Below are 19,312 nucleotides of genomic sequence, written 5' to 3'. Positions count from 1 at the left end.
TGATCTGGCGGACTCACTAAACACAAACGCTTCGCTTGTAAATGATGTCTGAGGTTTGGAGTGTCCCCCTTGCTATCTGTAAAAAAAAAGAAAATGGTGCCGTCTGATTTGCTTAACCCATTTAATCCCACATTCTTCCCAGACATGAAAATATCCAAACCATGTGTCATTAGTAACCCTTTGAAATAATCAATCATTATTTTATTTTTATATTAATGGAAAAGTAGGTGAAAAAGTGTGTTTTTATGGTGACCAGTGGGATAATGTGATGTATACTGAATTAATATATTTATCCTTTGCAGTCATCAAAATTCTTACATATCCCAACCCAGTTATTAACACATTTAAAACTCAGTCACTGGCATTTCCCAGCATTGCCACTAGAATGTCCCATCACGTTCTAGTGTGACTATTTTACATATCAAAAACCCTTATACAACACCGATACGAATACTGAGAGCAAAGACAAAACAACAAACGTATTTCAACATTCTTACTTTAGTGCAACATGTATTGAAACATTAATATTGTAACATATGAACTTGTACTTTAGTGCAGTATTCATTGTAACATTGTCATTGTGACATTTTAGTGCAACATTCACTAACAACTGTATAGCTGTCGTGTGATTCGTTCACTTTGAACAGGTAACATTTAGGATAGAGGTAGCCTTGGGTTGGGTTGGGGCAGCTTTGTTTTACACATTCTGCAGCATTTTGGCTGTATACTATGTGTTTTGGAATCACAGCGGTGGCAGGACTCTTCGATCGTTTGAACACTCCATCTTTATTTTTGACCACCTGCAGCTTTTCCCTTGGCTCTTCTGACTGGCCCCTCTGGTGGGTAGTGGCCCTTGGCTCTTCTGACTGGCCCCTCTGGCGGGTAGAGGCCCTTGGCTCTTCTGACTGGCCCCTCTGGTGGGTAGTGTCCCTTGGCTCTTCTGACTGGCCCCTCTGGCGGGTAGAGGCCCTTGGCTCTTCTGACTGGCCCCTCTGGTGGGTAGTGGCCCTTGGCTCTTCTGACTGGCTCCTCTGGCGGGTAGTGGCCCTTGGCTCTTCTGACTGGCCCCTCTGGTGGGTAGTGGCCTTTGGCTCTTCTGACTGGCTCCTCTGGCGGGTAGTGGCTCTTGGCTCTTCTGACTGGCTCCTCTGGCGGGTAGTGTCCCTTGGATCTTCTGACTGGCTCCTCTGGCGGGTAGTGGCCCTTGGCTCTTCTGACTGGCCCCTCTGGCGGGTAGTGGGCCTTGGCTCTTCTGACTGGCCCCTCTGGCGGGTAGTGGCCCTTGACTCTTCTGACTGGCCCCTCTGGCGGGTAGAGGCCCTTCATTATCAACAGTGGAGGGGGTGGTAGACGGAGGAGGGGGGGGGGGTGGTGAGGGGTAGGTCATCACTGATAACGTTGTTCCTGTCATGATCTGTTTGTGATAGGTTCAGCATATGCATTCAACAGCCTGGCTGGCAAATGGCCTGTCTCCCCCTCATAGTCCATATCTGAACCATCACTATCACAATCACTGAGGACAGCATTTCCCTCATTTTGAGAGATAACTGCAATGTTGCATGCCTTGTCTGAGCAGTCACCTAGATCCAAAATATCCAGAACTTGACTCAAAGTGAAACTAAAAGAAATAACAGAGTAGAAAGTTAGGTACAACAAGGTCTATGTATGTGTATAAATCTGTGTATTATAAATCTGTTTATTTTATTAACCAATAGAGGCAGTTCATAATAATAATCCGTTACGAACTGGGAGGGTTTATTGTTTTTAGATTCCTATGGAGGGAGGTCAAAGTTCCCAACTCTAGTCAAAACAGACTGTTTGACACATTTTCCCATGACTAAGTTAAATAGGAACTGGTCCAAAAAGCAACACAGGTCATCTGATATCATACTCCCCTTCTCATAGGTTAATATCCAGGAAGGGAGAGGATCTGTCTGAGTCCTGTTATATCAACACACATACACATGCAGTGATCAGAATCACCTCAGTAAACCTCACACGCCCAGGACCTGGCTGTTATGTGTTTGAGCTAAAAGGAGATTGTAGATTAGAACAGGCACACCTACACCCTCTAGTGGTGAAGGGTTGAACAGATCAGGAAACGGGTGTGGGCTGTGATCGACAGCATTACAGCTTCAGTAACCTGCGGAAACCCTTGAATATCGTTGTAAATAATGTTAAAATACATAACATATCATGTGGAGAGCAGAAGCCACTCAGCATTTTATCTCCAGTCATTCTGTGAAATAATAACGGAACTGGGAATTTACATTCACTCAATCAATTGTTTAACATGAGCTCAGTTGTACAACTTTCCAGATTTGTGAAACAAGTCCAAATCATGAGCCCCAAACCACTAGACACGCCCCATTCTGACCCCAACCAGGACCTGGTCACTAGACACGCCCCATTCTGACCCCAACCAGGACCTGGTCACTAGACACGCCCCATTCTGACCCCAACCAGGACCTGGTCACTAGACACGCCCCATTCTAACCCCAACCAGGACCTGGTCACTAGACACGCCCCATTCTGACCCCAACCAGGACCTGGTCATATGTAACCACTAGACACGCCCCATTCTGACCCCAACCAGGACCTGGTCACTAGACACGCCCCATTCTGACCCCAACCAGGACCTGGTCACTAGACACGCCCCATTCTGACCCCAACCAGGACCTGGTCACTAGACACGCCCCATTCTAACCCCAACCAGGACCTGGTCACTAGACACGCCCCATTCTGACCCCAACCAGGACCTGGTCATATGTAACCACTAGACACGCCCCATTCTGACCCCAACCAGGACCTGGTCACTAGACACGCCCCATTCTGACCCCAACCAGGACCTGGTCACTAGACACGCCCCATTCGCACCCCAACCAGGACCTGGTCACTAGACACGCCCCATTCTGACCCCAACAGGACCTGGTCACTAGACACGCCCCATTCTGACCCCAACCAGGACCTGGTCACTAGACACGCCCCATTCAAACCCCAACCAGGACCTGGTCACTAGACACGCCCCATTCTGACCCCAACCAGGACCTGGTCACTAGACACGCCCCATTCGCACCCCAACCAGGACCTGGTCACTAGACACGCCCCATTCGGACCCCAACCAGGACCTGGTCACTAGACACGCCCCACTCTGACCCCAACCAGGACCTGGTCACTAGACACGCCCCATTCTGACCCCAACCAGGACCTGGTCACTAGACACGCCCCATTCTGACCCCAACCAGGACCTGGTCATATGTAGCCACTAGACACGCCCCATTCTGACCCCAACCAGGACCTGGTCACTAGACACGCCCCATTCGGACCCCAACCAGGACCTGGTCATATGTAGCCACTAGACACGCCCCATTCTGACCCCAACCAGGACCTGGCCACTAGACACGCCCCATTCGGACCCCAACCAGGACCTGGTCACTAGACACGCCCCATTCTGACCCCAACCAGGACCTGGTCACTAGACACGCCCCATTCGAACCCCAACCAGGACCTGGTCATATGTAGCCACTAGACATGCCCCATTCTGACCCCAACCAGGACCTGGTCATATGTAGCCACTAGACACGTCATATCCTGAACACAACTCCGTTATATAATTCCAAACCCGTAACATTTTTCCTAACATTGGAATCTTAAAAAAAGAAAATGGCTGTTGGGAGTACCACAGTTCCCACTCTGGAAGTCCATCACCCATCACTCCCAAAGACAGCTGTGAAGGAATCCCCCCAGTGTCTCAGAGGAATCCACCCAGCGTCTTGGACCCTTGTCTGGGCAGATATATTTAGGACATCCCTCTCCTAGGGGCTCCACTATTTCAGCCACTTGGAGGTAACTGAAGACATTACTGAGTGGGAGAGGGATTGGTTGGGGAATCAGTGAGGGGGGGCGGACCGCAGATCTTGACCGTAGAAGGAGAAGTGAGTACATTATGTGACAGCTGGTGATGAAGTGGTGATTTAAAGCTTAAAGACCGGAAACACTGTACCCTCTTACTATCTATCCTCTTACTATCTATCCTCTTACTATCTATCTTCTTACTATCTATCCTCTTACTATCTATCCCCTTACTATCTATTCTCTTACTATCTATCTTCTTACTATCTATCCTCTTACTATCTATCCTCTTACTATGTATCCTCTTACTATCTATCCTCTTACTATCTATCCTCTTACTATCTATCTTCTTACTATCTATCTTCTTACTATCTATCTTCTTACTATCTATCTTCTTACTATCTATCCTCTTACTATCTATCCTCTTACTATCTATCTTCTTACTATCTATCTTCTTACTATCTATCTTCTTACTATCTATCTTCTTACTATCTATCTTCTTACTATCTATCTTCTTACTATCTATCTTCTTACTATCTATCCTCTTACTATCTATCTTCTTACTATCTATCTTCTTACTATCTATCCTCTTACTATCTATCCTCTTACTATCTATCCTCTTGCTGTCTGTCCCCTTACTATCTATCCTCTTACTATCTATCCTCTTACTATCTATCCTCTTACTATCTATCCTCTTACTATCTATCCTCTTACTATCTATCTTCTTACTATCTATCTTACTATCTATCCTCTTGCTGTCTGTCCCCTACTCTCACTTAGCTACAGTATCTTTAGATGAAGGCACTAATTGTAAATGAAAGAAATGGAAATGTACTGAATATAGTTAGTTTGTTTGCTTTTACAGTGTCTGTGTCTGTGTGTGTCTGTGTGTGTGTGTGTGTGTGTGTGTGTGTGTGTGTGTGTGTGTGTGTGTGTGTGTGTGTGTGTGTGTGTGTGTGTGTGTGTGTGTGTGTGTGTGTGTGTGTGTGTGTGTGTGTGTGTGTGTGTGTGTGTGTGTGTGTGTGTGTGTGTGTGTGCGTGTGTGTGTGTGTGTGTGTGTGCACACGTGTATGTGTGTGTTTGTGCATCATATCATCTAGTGGAGGAAAAGCACAATGGATTATGGATTATTTATATTATGGTAACCTACAATGTCATCAAAATTTGGCCATTCCCCCATTAATTTATTAAAATGTTTTTAATTTGAGTATTTTTCTTTTACTATAATATACAGTTCGTTAGGAAAGTATTCCGACCCCTTGACTTTTTCCACATTTTGTTACGTTCCAGCCTTATTCTAAAATGGATTAAATAAATACAACATCCTTATCAATCTACACACAATACCCTATAATGACAAAGTGAAAACAGGTTTTTAGATTTTTTTTCAAATGTATTGATAACAAAAAACTGAAATACCTTATTTACATAAGTAATCAGACCTTTCGCTATCAGACTCAAAATTTAGCTCTGGTGCATCCTGTTTCCATTGATCATCCTTGAGATGTTTCTACAACTTTATTGGAGTCCACTTGTGGTAAATTCAATTGATTGGACATGATTTGGAAAGGCACACACCTGTCTATATAAGGTCCCACAGTTTACAGTGCATGTCAGATCAAAAAAACCAAGCCATGAGGTCAAAGGAATTGTCTGTAGAGCTCCGAGACCGGTTTATGTCGAGGCACAGATCTGGGGAAGGGTATCAAAACATTTTTGCAGCATTGAAGGTCCCCAAGAACACAGTGGCCTCCATCATTCTTAAATGGAAGAAGTTTGGAACCACCAATACTTTTCCTAGAGCTGACCGCCCGGACAAACTGAGCAGTCGGGGGAGAAGTGCCTTGGTCAGGGAGTTGACCAAGAACCTGATGGTCACTCTGACAGAGCTCCAGAGTTGCTCTGTGGAGATGGGAGAACCTTCCAGAAGGACAGCCATCTCTGCAGAACTCCACCAATCAGGCCTTTATGGTTGGGTGGCCAGACAGAAGCCACTCCTCAGTAAAAGGCACTGACAGCCCGCTTGGAGTTTGCCAAAAGGCACCTAAAGACTCTCAGACCACGAGAAACAAGATTCTCTGGTCTGGTGAAACCAAGATTGAACTCTTTAGCCTGAATGCCAAGTGTCACTTCTGGAGGAAACCTGGCTCCATCCCTACGGTGAAGCATGGTGGTGGCAGCATCATGCTGTAGGGATGTTCTTCAGCGGCAGGGACTGGGAGACTAGTCAGGGTCGAGGGAAAGATGAATGGAGCAAAGTACAGAGAGATCTTTGATGAATATATTCCATTCACCCAGCTCAATGTAACATTGATAGGTTTAGGCTCCTACATGATACATATTTTCCCTGTACCCATCATGAGGTTGCTACAACCTAGCCTATGAATTAAAGTTTACAATGTAGGTGGACAGGTCGAGATACATTTTTGTAATCAAGTTGACAGACAGTGACACATTCAATACCAACTTGTACACTCTTTACACTCTTGCCTGCATCTAGCTTATCTAAAGTGTAATCAGTAGTCCAACAGTTGCAAACGAGCATTTCTATTGGACAAATTCAAGTTTGTGAATCCCAGTTTTGTTCCGTTTGCTTCCATTTAAGATTTGTTTTTCAACAGAATCGGCTGAATGAATACACCCCTGATCAAACGCAAACACAGTTCATTTTCATAGCAGCCAGATTGTTGTATAATTCCTTCTGGCATCTACGTACTCTCCTCGTCTCACCTTTCCCTTCACTTGTGGACTTCAGTGCACAACACATCAGCTGTCTGTGACCAGTCGAAAAAACCTTTCCAAGCCAAACCTTCATATCATAACCGCTAACTGCTACACACAGTCTAAATCATTGTCACTATATTAGCTAACGTCAAGTCAACAACATAGCTTCTACAACTAGCACTTTAGTAAACCCGCTACAATCATGCAGTACAGTGTACAGTTAGCAACAAGCAGTTTAGCAGTTACACCGGCAGGCCACGGTGGCAATAAATGAATCAAACCAAACGCTTACCTTGATTTTTGAAGAAATTAATTAGTTTGTAACTGTTCAACTATTGTCTTTCTCTCTCTTTGAGTCAACTACTCACTACATTTTATGCACTGCAGTGCTAGCTAGTTGTAGCTTATGCTTTCAATACTAGATTAATTCTCTGATCCTTTGATTGGGTGGACAACATGTCAGTTCATGCTGCAAGAGCTCTGATAGGTTGGAGGACGTCCTGCAGAAGTTGTCATAATTACTGTGTAAGTCTATGGAAGGGGGTGAGAACCGTGAGCCTCCGAGGTTTTGTATTGAAGTCAATGTACCCAGAGGAGGATGGAAGCTAGCTGTCCTCCGGCTACAAAATGGTGCTACCCTACAGAGTGCTGCTGAGGCTACTGTAGACCTTCAATGAAAATAGTGTATTTTAATCAATTATTTGGTGACGTGAATATTTGAGTATGTTTTATCTAAAAAGGATAGCATTTTTAATGTTTCACAATTTTTATTTTTATGAAATTCACTGAGGAGGATGGTCCTCCACTTCCTCCTCTGAGGAGCCTCCACTGACTTACAGTCACGCATGCTTACATTTTACAATTCAGCCATTTCACTCCCCTCCCCATTATAAAAAAAAAATAACAAAATATTGAAGTATTTTATTTTATTAGAGTAAATAGGAATAACAAGAAGAGAATGAATCATACAGGACGACGGGTCAGATTCAAACCAACGTCCACTCTGGTTCCATTATGGTCTATAGGTGGCAGCACTAACCTCTACATGTATCATACAGGACGACGGGTCAGATTCAAACCAACGTCCACTCTGGTTCCATTATGGTCTATAGGTGGCAGCTCTAACCTCTACATGTATCATACAGGACGACGGGTCAGATTCAAACCAACGTCCACTCTGGTTCCATTATGGTCTATAGGTGGCAGCACTAACCTCTACATGTATCATACAGGACGACGGGTCAGATTCAAACCAACGTCCCCTCTGGTTCCATTATGGTCTATAGGTGGCAGCACTAACCTCTACATGTATCATACAGGACGACGGGTCAGATTCAAACCAACGTCCACTCTGGTTCCATTATGGTCTATAGGTGGCAGCACTAACCTCTACATTCTGCTCATTTAGCAGACACTGTGCCACTGACAAATCAACACAGATATGTATTGTTGTTGATGTTGATGTCGTGCTGTGCTGTATACACTGTGGTGTGTTTGATGTATGTGTTTTTAAGTGAGCCGCCCTTTTGGCCTGGTCTCCCTTGTGAAAGAGGTCTCCTGACCTCGATGGTGCGTCTTGGATAAATAACATTTAAATAAACAGAAAATGTTCACTTCTCTTCATATACATTACATTGGGGTATGTATGATAGTGGGTACCTAGTACTACTACTACTACTGCTACTACTACTACTACTACTGCTACTACTGCTACTACTACTACTACTACTACTACTGCTACTGCTACTACTACTACTACTACTACTGCTACTGCTACTACTACTACTACTACTACTACTACTGCTACTACTACTACTACTACTACTACTACTACTACTACTGCTACTACTACTACTACTACTACTGCTACTACTAATACTACTACCTGTATTCACACTTTACTACTATCCTGAGCAATCACCCATTCTTCCTCATCCTGAGCAAACACGGTCATGGGGGGGGGTAGATTAAATGGAGGATGTTATCAGATGAGACTTATGAACAGTAATACACATATTGGGGGACTTGTTTAAGGGTCAGACTCAAACATCTTCTTTCTACCATCCATGCCAGCCTTGTCCTCAATGTTCTTACGCCAGTCAGCTGCATCTTTCACCTGTGGAGTTAGAGAAGGGAGAGGAGAGGAGAGGAGATTGGATGAGGTTATGAGGCGGTTTGTGAACCCTGATATTCCAAATTGTGTCAGTCTATTTAGCATGGGGCCTCTTGGACACATTCTAACCCTACTCAGTAAAACAGAAGCAACACTACCTCTTCCTTGACCTCCTTCTTGACCTGCTTCAGGTTGGACCTCAGATCCATGGACACCTTGTGTTTGGAGCCCAGCAGAGCCTGGAGCATAGCATCAGCAGACATACGCACTCTCTTCAGGACGGGCTTCCTGAACTTTCCCTTCAGGTCCTGTAGTTTTATCTTCAGATCCTCAATCTGGAGAGAGAGAGAGAGAGAGAGAGAGAGAGAGAGAGAGAGAGAGAGAGAGAGAGAGAGAGAGAGAGAGAGAGAGAGAGAGAGAGAGAGAGAGAGGAGAGAGAGAGAGAGAGAGAGAGAGAGAGAGAGAGAGAGAGAGAGAGAGAGAGAGAGAGAGAGAGAGAGAATGCTCGTCAGTGAAATGCCCCCTTATACTGAAGAATGACCATCTGTCCAGGAATACATTTGGAAATGTAACTGTACCTCCTTATCGGACTTGGCTACTTTGCTTTGTGTGTCATATCTCTGTTCATCAACTGTATCAATGTGCTGGTGGAGCTTCTTGCACAGCTCCTAGAGGGAGAGAGAGAGGAAGAGAGACAGAAAGAGAGAGAGAGAGAGACAGAGAGACAGAGAGACAGAGAGAGAAAATGTAAGCTAGTACATTTAAAGAAAATAGGAGATATTTGTGAAATAATATAACTGTAATAACTGAATATCCTGGAAAGCTACAATCCAGCCTGATTTTGTTCCACCCTTACTTTAACACCCCTAATTGAGTAGGTCAGCTGCTCGTCAGGACCATGATTGGCTGAATCAGTTGTGTTATAGTGGGGCTGGAGCAAAAACCTGCACACCCAGTACAACTACCGCTTTTCATACCTGGAGTTCCTGCATGGATCCTGGGACGGAGAGGGAGGGGACATTCTCATCCATGTACCTGTTTTTCTCCTCCTCTGCCTGGATGGCCTCAGCCTCTATGACCCCCTGGGCAATCTGGAGCATCAAGCTCTGGGGGAAATAACACAGGGGGAAGTGGTTAGTGTCCCCAGACACAATGGTTAGCCAGTTGATCAGAAATGCTGTTGTTTAGATGTACATTTTGTCAATAATTTGACTATTTGGATTAAAGTTGGGTTTAATCTACATCCCTGTCACACTCCCCAAAAAAAACATTTATTTATTTTTATTCTGGATTTATGTTTTGAAATCTTGAATTCAGATTTTTTTGGAATTTGATAATAGATATATAAAATATAGAATCCTTTGTTGTTGTGCGTCTAGGTCTCCTCCTTACCTTCAGATGTTGCCTGCGACTCGATGACATCTTTTTACTTCAGAGAAGATTAGATGGAGGGGGAGGAAAAACATGAGTTGAGATACACAGCTTTAAGAGCTTGGGATGAAAGCCACAGAATAACAGTTGATGTACTGAATGCTCCTGAAGATCACCAAAAGTAGACATGTATAATATATGGAATTCTTGATTCTTAGAAGATATCTCAGTCAAAATGCAGTTTGAGAGAGCTGTAATTGTACTCAAACAGAATCAGTACATACTCTGACATCTTGGCCGGTGGTTGATATCACTTCCTTTGAAGAGAGATATAAATAAGTTGTCAGCTTGTGAAGATATGATAGTTATGGCATTTAACTCAATGTACCTTTATAGTCAACCCTTTGTGGAAATGATTAATTTTAACACACAGACCTCAGAGTGGAGGGGCACAACACATCTCTACATTTTAAAGTACAGGCCTCAGGGTGGAGGGGCACAACACATCTCTACATTTTAAAGTACAGGCCTCAGGGTGGAGGGGCACTAAACATCTCTACATTTTAAAGTACAGGCCTCAGGGTGGAGGGGCACAACACATCTCTACATTTTAAAGTACAGGCCTCAGGGTGGAGGGGTACAACACATCTCTACATTTTAAAGTACAGGCCTCAGGGTGGAGGGGCACAACACATCTCTACATTTTAAAGTACAGGCCTCAGGGTGGAGGGGCACAACACATCTCTACATTTTAAAGTACAGGCCTCTGAGTGGAGGAGCCCAACACATCTCTACATTTTAAAGTACAGGCCTCAGGGTGGAGGGGTACAACACATCTCTACATTTTAAAGTACAGGCCTCAGGGTGGAGGGGCACAACACATCTCTACATTTTAAAGTACAGGCCTCAGGGTGGAGGGGTACAACACATCTCTACATTTTAAAGTACAGGCCTCAGGGTGGAGGGGTACAACACATCTCTACATTTTAAAGTACAGGCCTCAGGGTGGAGGGGCACAACACATCTCTACATTTTAAAGTACAGGCCTCAGGGTGGAGGGGCACTAAACATCTCTACATTTTAAAGTACAGGCCTCAGGGTGGAGGGGCACAACACATCTCTACATTTTAAAGTACAGGCCTCAGAGTGGAGGCGCCCAACACATCTCTACATTTTAAAGTACAGGCCTCAGGGTGGAGGGGCACAACACATCTCTACATTTTAAAGTACAGGCCTCAGAGTGGAGGCGCCCAACACATCTCTACATTTTAAAGTACAGGCCTCAGAGTGGAGGGGCACAACACATCTCTACATTTTAAAGTACAGGCCTCAGGGTGGAGGGGCATAACACATCTCTACATTTTAAAGTACAGGCCTCAGAGTGGAGGGGCACAACACATCTCTACATTTTAAAGTACAGGCCTCAGGGTGGAGGGGCCCAACACATCTCTACATTTTAAAGTACAGGCCTCAGGGTGGAGGGGCCCAACACATCTCTACATTTTAAAGTACAGGCCTCAGGGTGGAGGGGCACTAAACAGCTCTACATTTAGACAGGGTGTGGTAAGGCAGTTGTCTTGTATCATGGGTCTATTTGTGTGTTCCTGTGTGATGGTGAGGGGGTAGCTGACTAACACCCGAAACCACAACAGCTGAGAACTCCCTCCCTGCCTGCCTCCTGTGGACTTTCCTTAAAGTGTCCCAAGACAGGGTGCAGCAAAGGGGCCAACACACGTCTCAGAAAATAACTGGCTGGGCTGCTGGCTCTGTCTGGCAGACATAGACCACGATCATAACCATGTAGTCTGGACACTAGTGTCCTTCTGGCTCGTCTTTTATCTTTTAAATGTTTTATTTAGAAAGTGTTTCTGGTATATCTGAGTGAAAAACAAGTTTGTCTGCCACTTCAATAATGTCTAAAAATATATACATAAATGTTTACAGTGATAAAGTAAATTCTGTCTTCAATTAATCAATCTACAGTACGTCAGTTAGACTGGATATATACCAGGAAGTCTTAAAACTATTTCCAATGAAGTGTGTAAAAAGATCATGTCATTCATTAAACCAATATTCAGTATAACAGTAAAACTATAAGAATAACATCTCTGCTATTTCTCCTAAAACCTCTACCTACTGTGTGAAGTCAGAGTTACAGAACAATTTGAACCATTTCATTAAAAAAACACTCCTTAAAACACAAAGCATTCTACCACAGTAACATATCTGTCTTCTGTGAGATGGATGGATACCCTTTTAATTCATAGATGCCAGTTGAATGTTAGAACAGCCAACCTACTAGTCAGCATCCTGATCCCAAGTGTTGAAAAAACGACCTTCTGTCAAAGTAGACAAGGCAAAGCATCTTCTTTTAGTATAAACACCAAGCTGGTTTAGTTTTTTAGGTGTAAATTCCTGTAAATTAATACCACCTACACATGTTTCAGTGAGTAGCATCTATGTACTATGTTGTGTGATAATTACAGTCAGCTAATAGAAAAATGCTAGACTATAAATCCCATTGATATTGAATCTCTACTGAATGCAGAGTTGAAACCATGAGAGGACAGGAGATAGAAGATAGGAATGGGAGGAATCTCACCTAGAAAGAAGAGAGCGTTGCAGGATGGAGGGATGAGTGACTGAGGTTGTCAAGCCAGGGAGGAGAAACATGATGAAGGGTATATATAGGCACAGTTCTGGGACCAGCTGTCTGTTTAACCCTAAAAGCGCCAACAGGGGTAAATTTTGACCTCAAGGGCACAAAAACGTCATAATTTAAAACACCTTTTTTCTTCGTCCTTCTGAAGTTTTAGGACTTGTCAAGCAACTAATAACCAACAAAAACACACCATGTACAATGATTTCTGTGTTAATATGGTGGAATGAAAAAGGTATCTCTTTAGTTAAACAGAGAAGTAGGGAGTAACCAGATTAAATCAGAGTTAAACAGAGAGGTAGGGAGTAACCAGATGAAATCAGAGTTAAACAGAGAAGTAGGGAGTAACCAGACTAAATCAGAGTTAAACAGAGAGGTAGGGAGTAACCAGACTAAATCAGAGTTAAACAGAGAGGTAGGGAGTAACCAGACTAAATCAGAGTTAAACAGAGAGGTAGGGAGTAACCAGACTAAATCAGAGTTAAACAGAGAGGTAGGGAGCAACCAGATGAAATCAGAGTTAAACAGAGAGGTAGGGAGTAACCAGACTAAATCAGAGTTAAACAGAGAGGTAGGGAGTAACCAGATGAAATCAGAGTTAAACAGAGAGGTAGGGAGTAACCAGACTAAATCAGAGTTAAACAGAGAGGTAGGGAGTAACCAGATGAAATCAGAGTTAAACAGAGAAGTAGGGAGTAACCAGATGAAATCAGAGTTAAACAGAGAGGTAGGGAGCAACCAGATGAAATCAGAGTTAAACAGAGAGGTAGGGAGTAACCAGATGAAATCAGAGTTAAACAGAGAGGTAGGGAGTAACCAGATGAAATCAGAGTTAAACAGAGAGGTAGGGAGTAACCAGATGAAATCAGAGTTAGACAGAGAAGTAGGGAGTAACCAGATGAAATCAGAGTTAAACAGAGAGGTAGGGAGTAACCAGACTAAATCAGAGTTAAACAGAGAGGTAGGGAGTAACCAGATGAAATCAGAGTTAAACAGAGAGGTAGGGAGTAACCAGACTAAATCAGAGTTAAACAGAGAGGTAGGGAGTAACCAGATGAAATCAGAGTTAAACAGAGAAGTAGGGAGTAACCAGATGAAATCAGAGTTAAACAGAGAGGTAGGGAGTAACCAGACTAAATCAGAGTTAGACAGAGAAGTAGGGAGAAAGCAGATGAAATCAGAGAGCTGCTGCCCAGTTTGACCCCAAGGAGCTGTATTTGGTAGCCACACCTGCAGAGCTCTAAACAGCTGGTGATCTGACAGAGTTAGATTCTGCCCTTTCTGACCCATGTGACCCCAGTAAGCCGTCTTCGGTAGCCACACCTGCTGGTGGTGTTTATTAGTCAGGCTGGTTCCTGAAAACAGACTGGTTAAACCACATGACAACTCCTCAGTGTGAATATGTGGTCCCTTCCAAACCCTTTGAACACGTCAGTATTACTATAGCCATGTAATTTCAAGAGCAGGTTCAACCAGTCAGGACGGTCAACTGGTCTGTTGTTGTGGAGAAGTAACAGTAGTGACTCCACAAATCACAAAAACTGTTTCTATTAGCTGACCAGGGTTTATTTGATGACAATTAGTATAAATATTGCACAATATAATTTTTTGGGTCACCTAACTGTTTTTGTGTTACGTGTGAAACAAAAGGCCAGACATCCAATGGGGGACAAACAGAAATCCGAACACATAGCTCGTTGGTCTAAACTGGAGCATTTGATTATACACGTGGATATTTGCCAGAAGAGTTCCAGACAGGTTTCATATCTACTCCTTATTAGTCTCAAACATCTTCTTTCTGTCTGATTTGTCTTCGATGTTCTTACGCCAGTCACCCACAGCATCTTTGTCCTGAGGTGGGAAGAATGGCAGAATAAATACATGAGTGAAAATGTATTTGAAATATAGAACATTTGGTGTCGGCAGTGGGATCCTCAGTGTTAGTTCTTATGTCCAGAACAACACTCACCTCCTCCTTGACCTCCTTCTTGACCTGCTTCAGGTTGGACCTCAGATCCATGGACACCTTGTGTTTGGAGCCCAGCAGAGCCTGGAGCATAGCATCAGCAGACATACGCACTCTCTTCAGGACGGGCTTCCTGAACTTGCCATTCAGTTCAACTACCTTCATCTTCAAGTCCTCAACCTGTTTGGAATTCAACAGGAAGCACTTATCACACACAGACGATTGACTGCCAAACATCATACTGTTACTCCCGTGGCTCTGTCTTAGAGAGTAAGTTAACTAATAATAGGAGTAACAGTGGTAGAAAGCCTCACCTCCTTCTCGGACTTGGTCACCTTGGTTGACATGTCGTATCTCTCCTCATCAATCCTCTCGATATTCTGATGGAGCTTCTTGCACAAGTCCTAGAGAGAGAGAGAGAGAGAGAGAGAGAGAGAGAGAGAGAGAGAGAGAGAGAGAGAGACATAAAGTCATAGTTATATAACCCTATATGATGGAATACACAGAAAACTAAGTATCTGAGAGAGAGAGAGAGAGAGAGAGAGAGAGAGAGAGAGAGAGAGACATAAAGTCATAGTTATATAACCCTATATGATGGAATACACAGAAAACTAAGTATCTGACAGAGAGAGAGAGAGAGAGAGAGAGAGAGAGAGAGAGAGAGAGAGAGAGAGAGACATAAAGTCATAGTTATATAACCCTATATGATGGAATACACAGAAAACTAAGTATCTGAGAGAGAGAGAGAGAGAGAGAGAGAGAGAGAGAGAGAGAGAGAGAGAGACATAAAGTCATAGTTATATAACCCTATATGATGGAATACACAGAAAACTAAGTATCTGAGAGAGAGAGAGAGAGAGAGAGAGAGAGAGAGAGAGAGAGAGAGAGAGAGAGAGAGAGAGACATAAAGTCATAGTTATATAACCCTATATGATGGAATACACAGAAAACTAAGTATCTGAGAGAGAGAGAGAGAGAGAGAGAGAGAGAGAGAGAGAGAGAGAGAGAGAGAGCGGGTTTGGCTTAGCGCTAATAGCTTACCGTGAGCTCTGCCATGCATACCAAGAATTGTGGGGCAGGGCAGTTCTCCTCCATGTACCTGGCCTTCTCCGCCTCAGCCTCGACCGCCTCAGCCTCGAGCAAGCCGGCAGCGATCTGGAGCATCAAGCTCTGTACGGGGGTTGGACAAATCACATCATATTACAGTACAGAGTTCAGCGGCCACTTCTGCTTGTCTATGGGGTTGTTTATATCAATCATGTATTCATATCACTTTACTTGAATGTCTCTATATCTACAGAGCTTCAGGTGAAGTGTTATGAATGATGGAGAACTTTCAGGGTTGGTTTCTACTCCTCAACTACTCAAACTAGCTCCTGCTGACCAACAAGTTGACAAGGTCTACTACAGTATGTGTGTGTGTGTGTGTGTGTGTGTGTGTGTGTGTGTGTGTGTGTGTGTGTGTGTGTGTGTGTGTGTGTGTGTGTGTGTGTGTGTTTTGGGGTGGGGCTAACACTGTCTGGATCACATAACATTTACCCTTTGACCACTCAGTGTGAATATCTCCTCTCTTCCAACTTCCAAGCGTCTGACCCCTTGACCCCTGAATATGACTAGAGCCATGCAATGTAAAGTCAGCATGGAAATCAGTCTGTGAAGTCATGCAGGTTTTTCTCTGTGTGGTAGAGGAACATGTTCAATCTAAGCCTGGGAAACCTTTATAGAACATGAAGGTCTTTATAGAACATGAAGGTCTTTATAGAACATGGTCTTTATAGAACATGAAGGTCTTTATAGAACATGAAGGTCTTTATAGAACTTGAGGGTCTTTATAGAACATGAAGGTCTTTATAGAACATGAAGGTCTTTATAGAACATGAAGGTCTTTATAGAACATGAAGGTATTTATAGAACATGAAGTTCTTTATAGAACATGAAGGTCTTTATAGAACATGAAGGTCTTTATAAAACATGAAGGTCTTTATAGAACATGAAGGTCTTTATAGAACTTGGGGTCTTTATAGAACTTGAGGGTCTTTATAGAACATGAGGGTCTTTATAGAACATGAAGGTCTTTATAGAACATGAAGGTCTTTATAGAACATGAAGGTCTTTATAGAACATGAAGGTCTTTATAAAACATGAAGGTCTTTATAGAACATGAAGGTCTTTATAGAACATGAAGGTCTTTATAAAACATGAAGGTCTTTATAGAACTTGGGGTCTTTATAGAACTTGAGGGTCTTTATAGAACATGAAGGTCTTTATAGAACATGAAGGTCTTTATAGAACATGAAGGTGTATTAACGGTTTATAAAACCATTTGTGAATGAATGGTGCTCCTTACCTTCAGGTAGTTCCTCCGGCTCGTGGTCATCTTTTTACTGATTGGATAAAACAGATCATTGGATAAAACAGGGTCATTTATGGGAAATATACAAGGTGTAGCCACAGAGACAGGTACTTGACGATCAAACAATTTTAGGACTTCATTTTATTACATTACGGTAGGAAAAATTACAACACTATTGGGAATCATCATAGCATAGTATTAATCAGTTTTACTGGCTGGTTTTCTATGTGGAAAACATGTTCACAGACAGAATACAGTAGATGAATACAGTATAGTGTAGTATATTTATCTGTAAACTGAAAAATGTAAACTTACTCAGACATTTCGGCCGGTCGTTTTGTTTTACTTCCTGTGTCAAGAGATGAACAGTAAACAGCTTATTAATTTTGAGCTATTGATATTTTATGTAGTTTGGTGGTGGTGGGGGGGGGGGGGTTGAAACCAAAGGTTTCAAGTTTGACCCAATGCAAGTCATGTGCAATTCCATATCAAACAGAAACACATCAAACATTAGACAATGAATGATCAATAATGTGATCAATAATTTGCTTGGATCAGTTTACCCAGATGTAACACAGCAGTACAACATCAATAGTATAATTCCTGCTGGTAAAAGAGGGAGAGGTTGTTTCCTGTTTAATTCATGTATTTCAATCTGTACCATGTAATCCTTCCCAAGGTTCATAGCAAATCAACAAGACTCTCATTTCCTGAAAGCTTTGGTCATGCAGGAGTCCATAAGGATTACGACACCAAAATAGGTTGTTTCAGAAAATACAGCTGACATTCACAAAATTTATGTTCAGAATTTCTGAAAATACCCAATTGGATTTTCCGTTGTATATAATTGAATCTCAACAAATCTATTGGAATAACATCAAACAATCCATAAGCCATTTGAAGTCAACTGTGAAACTACAACATAAAGTGAAGTTTACAATTAGAAGACGTACAGTGACCATCCACATCTACCATGCCAAAGCTATATTTCTGAACAAACGCCAGTCCTTTTTACATGGCTTATAAACTAGCAACTGGGCCAATAGAACCACAAGGTCCACAAGAGCCTTTAACAACACATTCACTCTGAGCTACATTGAAAACAACAGCTAAAAATCAGGTCTAGGATGTATCTCTTCCAACACTTGTCTAAAACACAGACAAACACCTCTAAATATCTGAATGCCACAACCCAAGTTGCCTCTTGAGTAAAATAAAATGATCTTCTATTCTATTGTAAAAGCATTCTAAACTATCAGAGCTCACACACCAAACACAATCTGGTCCAAAAGTCACATCTATACCCACATGGGTTGGACCACACACAATCTGGTCCAAAAGTCACATCCATTCCCACATGGGTTGGACCACACACAATCTGGTCCAAAAGTCACATCCATTCCCACATGGGTTGGACCACACACAATCTGGTCCAAAAGTCACATCCATTCCCACATGGGTTGGACCAAACACAATCTGGTCCAAAAGTCACATCTATTCCCACATGGGTTGGACCACACACAATCTGGTCCAAAAGTCACATCCATTCCCACATGGGTTGGACCACACACAATCTGGTCCAAAAGTCACATCCATTCCCACATGGGTTGGACCAAACACAATCTGGTCCAAAAGTCACATCTATTCCCACATGGGTTGGACCACACACAATCTGGTCCAAAAGTCACATCCATTCCCACATGGGTTGGATGACACACAATCTGGTACCAACAGATGAATAAATGAATATACAGCACATTCATTACAGAAGGAGCAGAGAGGAAAGAAGAACATCTCACCTATAAGCCCAGTGAAGATACAAGTAAAGGATGTCGGGGTGAGAGCTACAGGCAACACAGAGACAGGAACAGATATGGAAGGTATATACGCTGTTTTCTGAAAGCTCAGCAGAAAAGCAAAAGGGCAACGTTCTCTTTATGGGAGTGGGGCCAGGTCAGGGCCAATGGGACAGTTAGTTCCTGAAATACAACGGCATTCGTAAAACATCTGCCATCGACATTTCTGCTAAGATTTTAGTTAAAATATTCCTGACGTTAGATTTGTCTTAAAATAATCCTGACTTTAGATGTGATTTAAAATAATCCTGATTTTAGATTTGATTTAAAATAATCCTGATTTTAGATTTGATTTAAAATAATCCTGATTTTAGATTTGACTTAATCCTGACTTTTGGTGAAGGGAGCACCCACTATACGTTACCTCATAACTCTGTGTTACCTCATAACTCTGAATGTGTTTGAAATCCGTCAACCT

General features: G+C 42.8%; 2 protein-coding genes across 4 annotated transcripts; both read right to left on the bottom strand.

The window, feature by feature from the left end:
- Positions 1 to 8,394: 8,394 nt before the first annotated feature.
- On the bottom strand, positions 8,395 to 12,750 carry LOC115166725 (troponin I, fast skeletal muscle). 3 transcript variants are annotated; one of them, XM_029720444.1, is made up of 7 exons: positions 12,663 to 12,750; positions 10,345 to 10,377; positions 10,082 to 10,118; positions 9,667 to 9,795; positions 9,268 to 9,357; positions 8,848 to 9,024; positions 8,395 to 8,692 (listed from the first exon to the last, which is right to left on the bottom strand). In XM_029720444.1, exons 2-7 carry the CDS (start codon positions 10,350 to 10,352, stop codon positions 8,606 to 8,608), a joined length of 528 nt encoding a protein of 175 aa, XP_029576304.1. In that variant the 5' UTR covers positions 10,353 to 10,377; positions 12,663 to 12,750; the 3' UTR covers positions 8,395 to 8,605. The 3 variants fall into 3 exon arrangements, with proteins under 3 accessions (XP_029576304.1, XP_029576306.1, XP_029576305.1); XM_029720446.1 differs by having other exon boundaries at positions 10,082 to 10,115; XM_029720445.1 differs by lacking the exon at positions 12,663 to 12,750 and having other exon boundaries at positions 10,345 to 11,557.
- A 1,513-nt stretch (positions 12,751 to 14,263) lies between these two features.
- LOC115166726 (troponin I, fast skeletal muscle) lies at positions 14,264 to 18,914 on the bottom strand. Its single transcript, XM_029720447.1, has 7 exons — positions 18,838 to 18,914; positions 17,354 to 17,387; positions 17,033 to 17,069; positions 15,727 to 15,855; positions 15,000 to 15,089; positions 14,689 to 14,865; positions 14,264 to 14,570 (listed from the first exon to the last, which is right to left on the bottom strand). Exons 2-7 carry the CDS (start codon positions 17,359 to 17,361, stop codon positions 14,487 to 14,489), a joined length of 525 nt encoding a protein of 174 aa, XP_029576307.1. The 5' UTR covers positions 17,362 to 17,387; positions 18,838 to 18,914; the 3' UTR covers positions 14,264 to 14,486.
- Positions 18,915 to 19,312: the final 398 nt, after the last annotated feature.

The sequence above is a fragment of the Salmo trutta genome, chromosome 29 (genome assembly GCF_901001165.1).
Source record: "Salmo trutta chromosome 29, fSalTru1.1, whole genome shotgun sequence".
Classification (NCBI taxonomy): Eukaryota; Metazoa; Chordata; class Actinopteri; order Salmoniformes; family Salmonidae; genus Salmo; species Salmo trutta.
The sequence above is the reverse complement of the archived record's forward strand: the minus strand, read 5'-3'. Positions and strand labels throughout refer to the sequence as shown.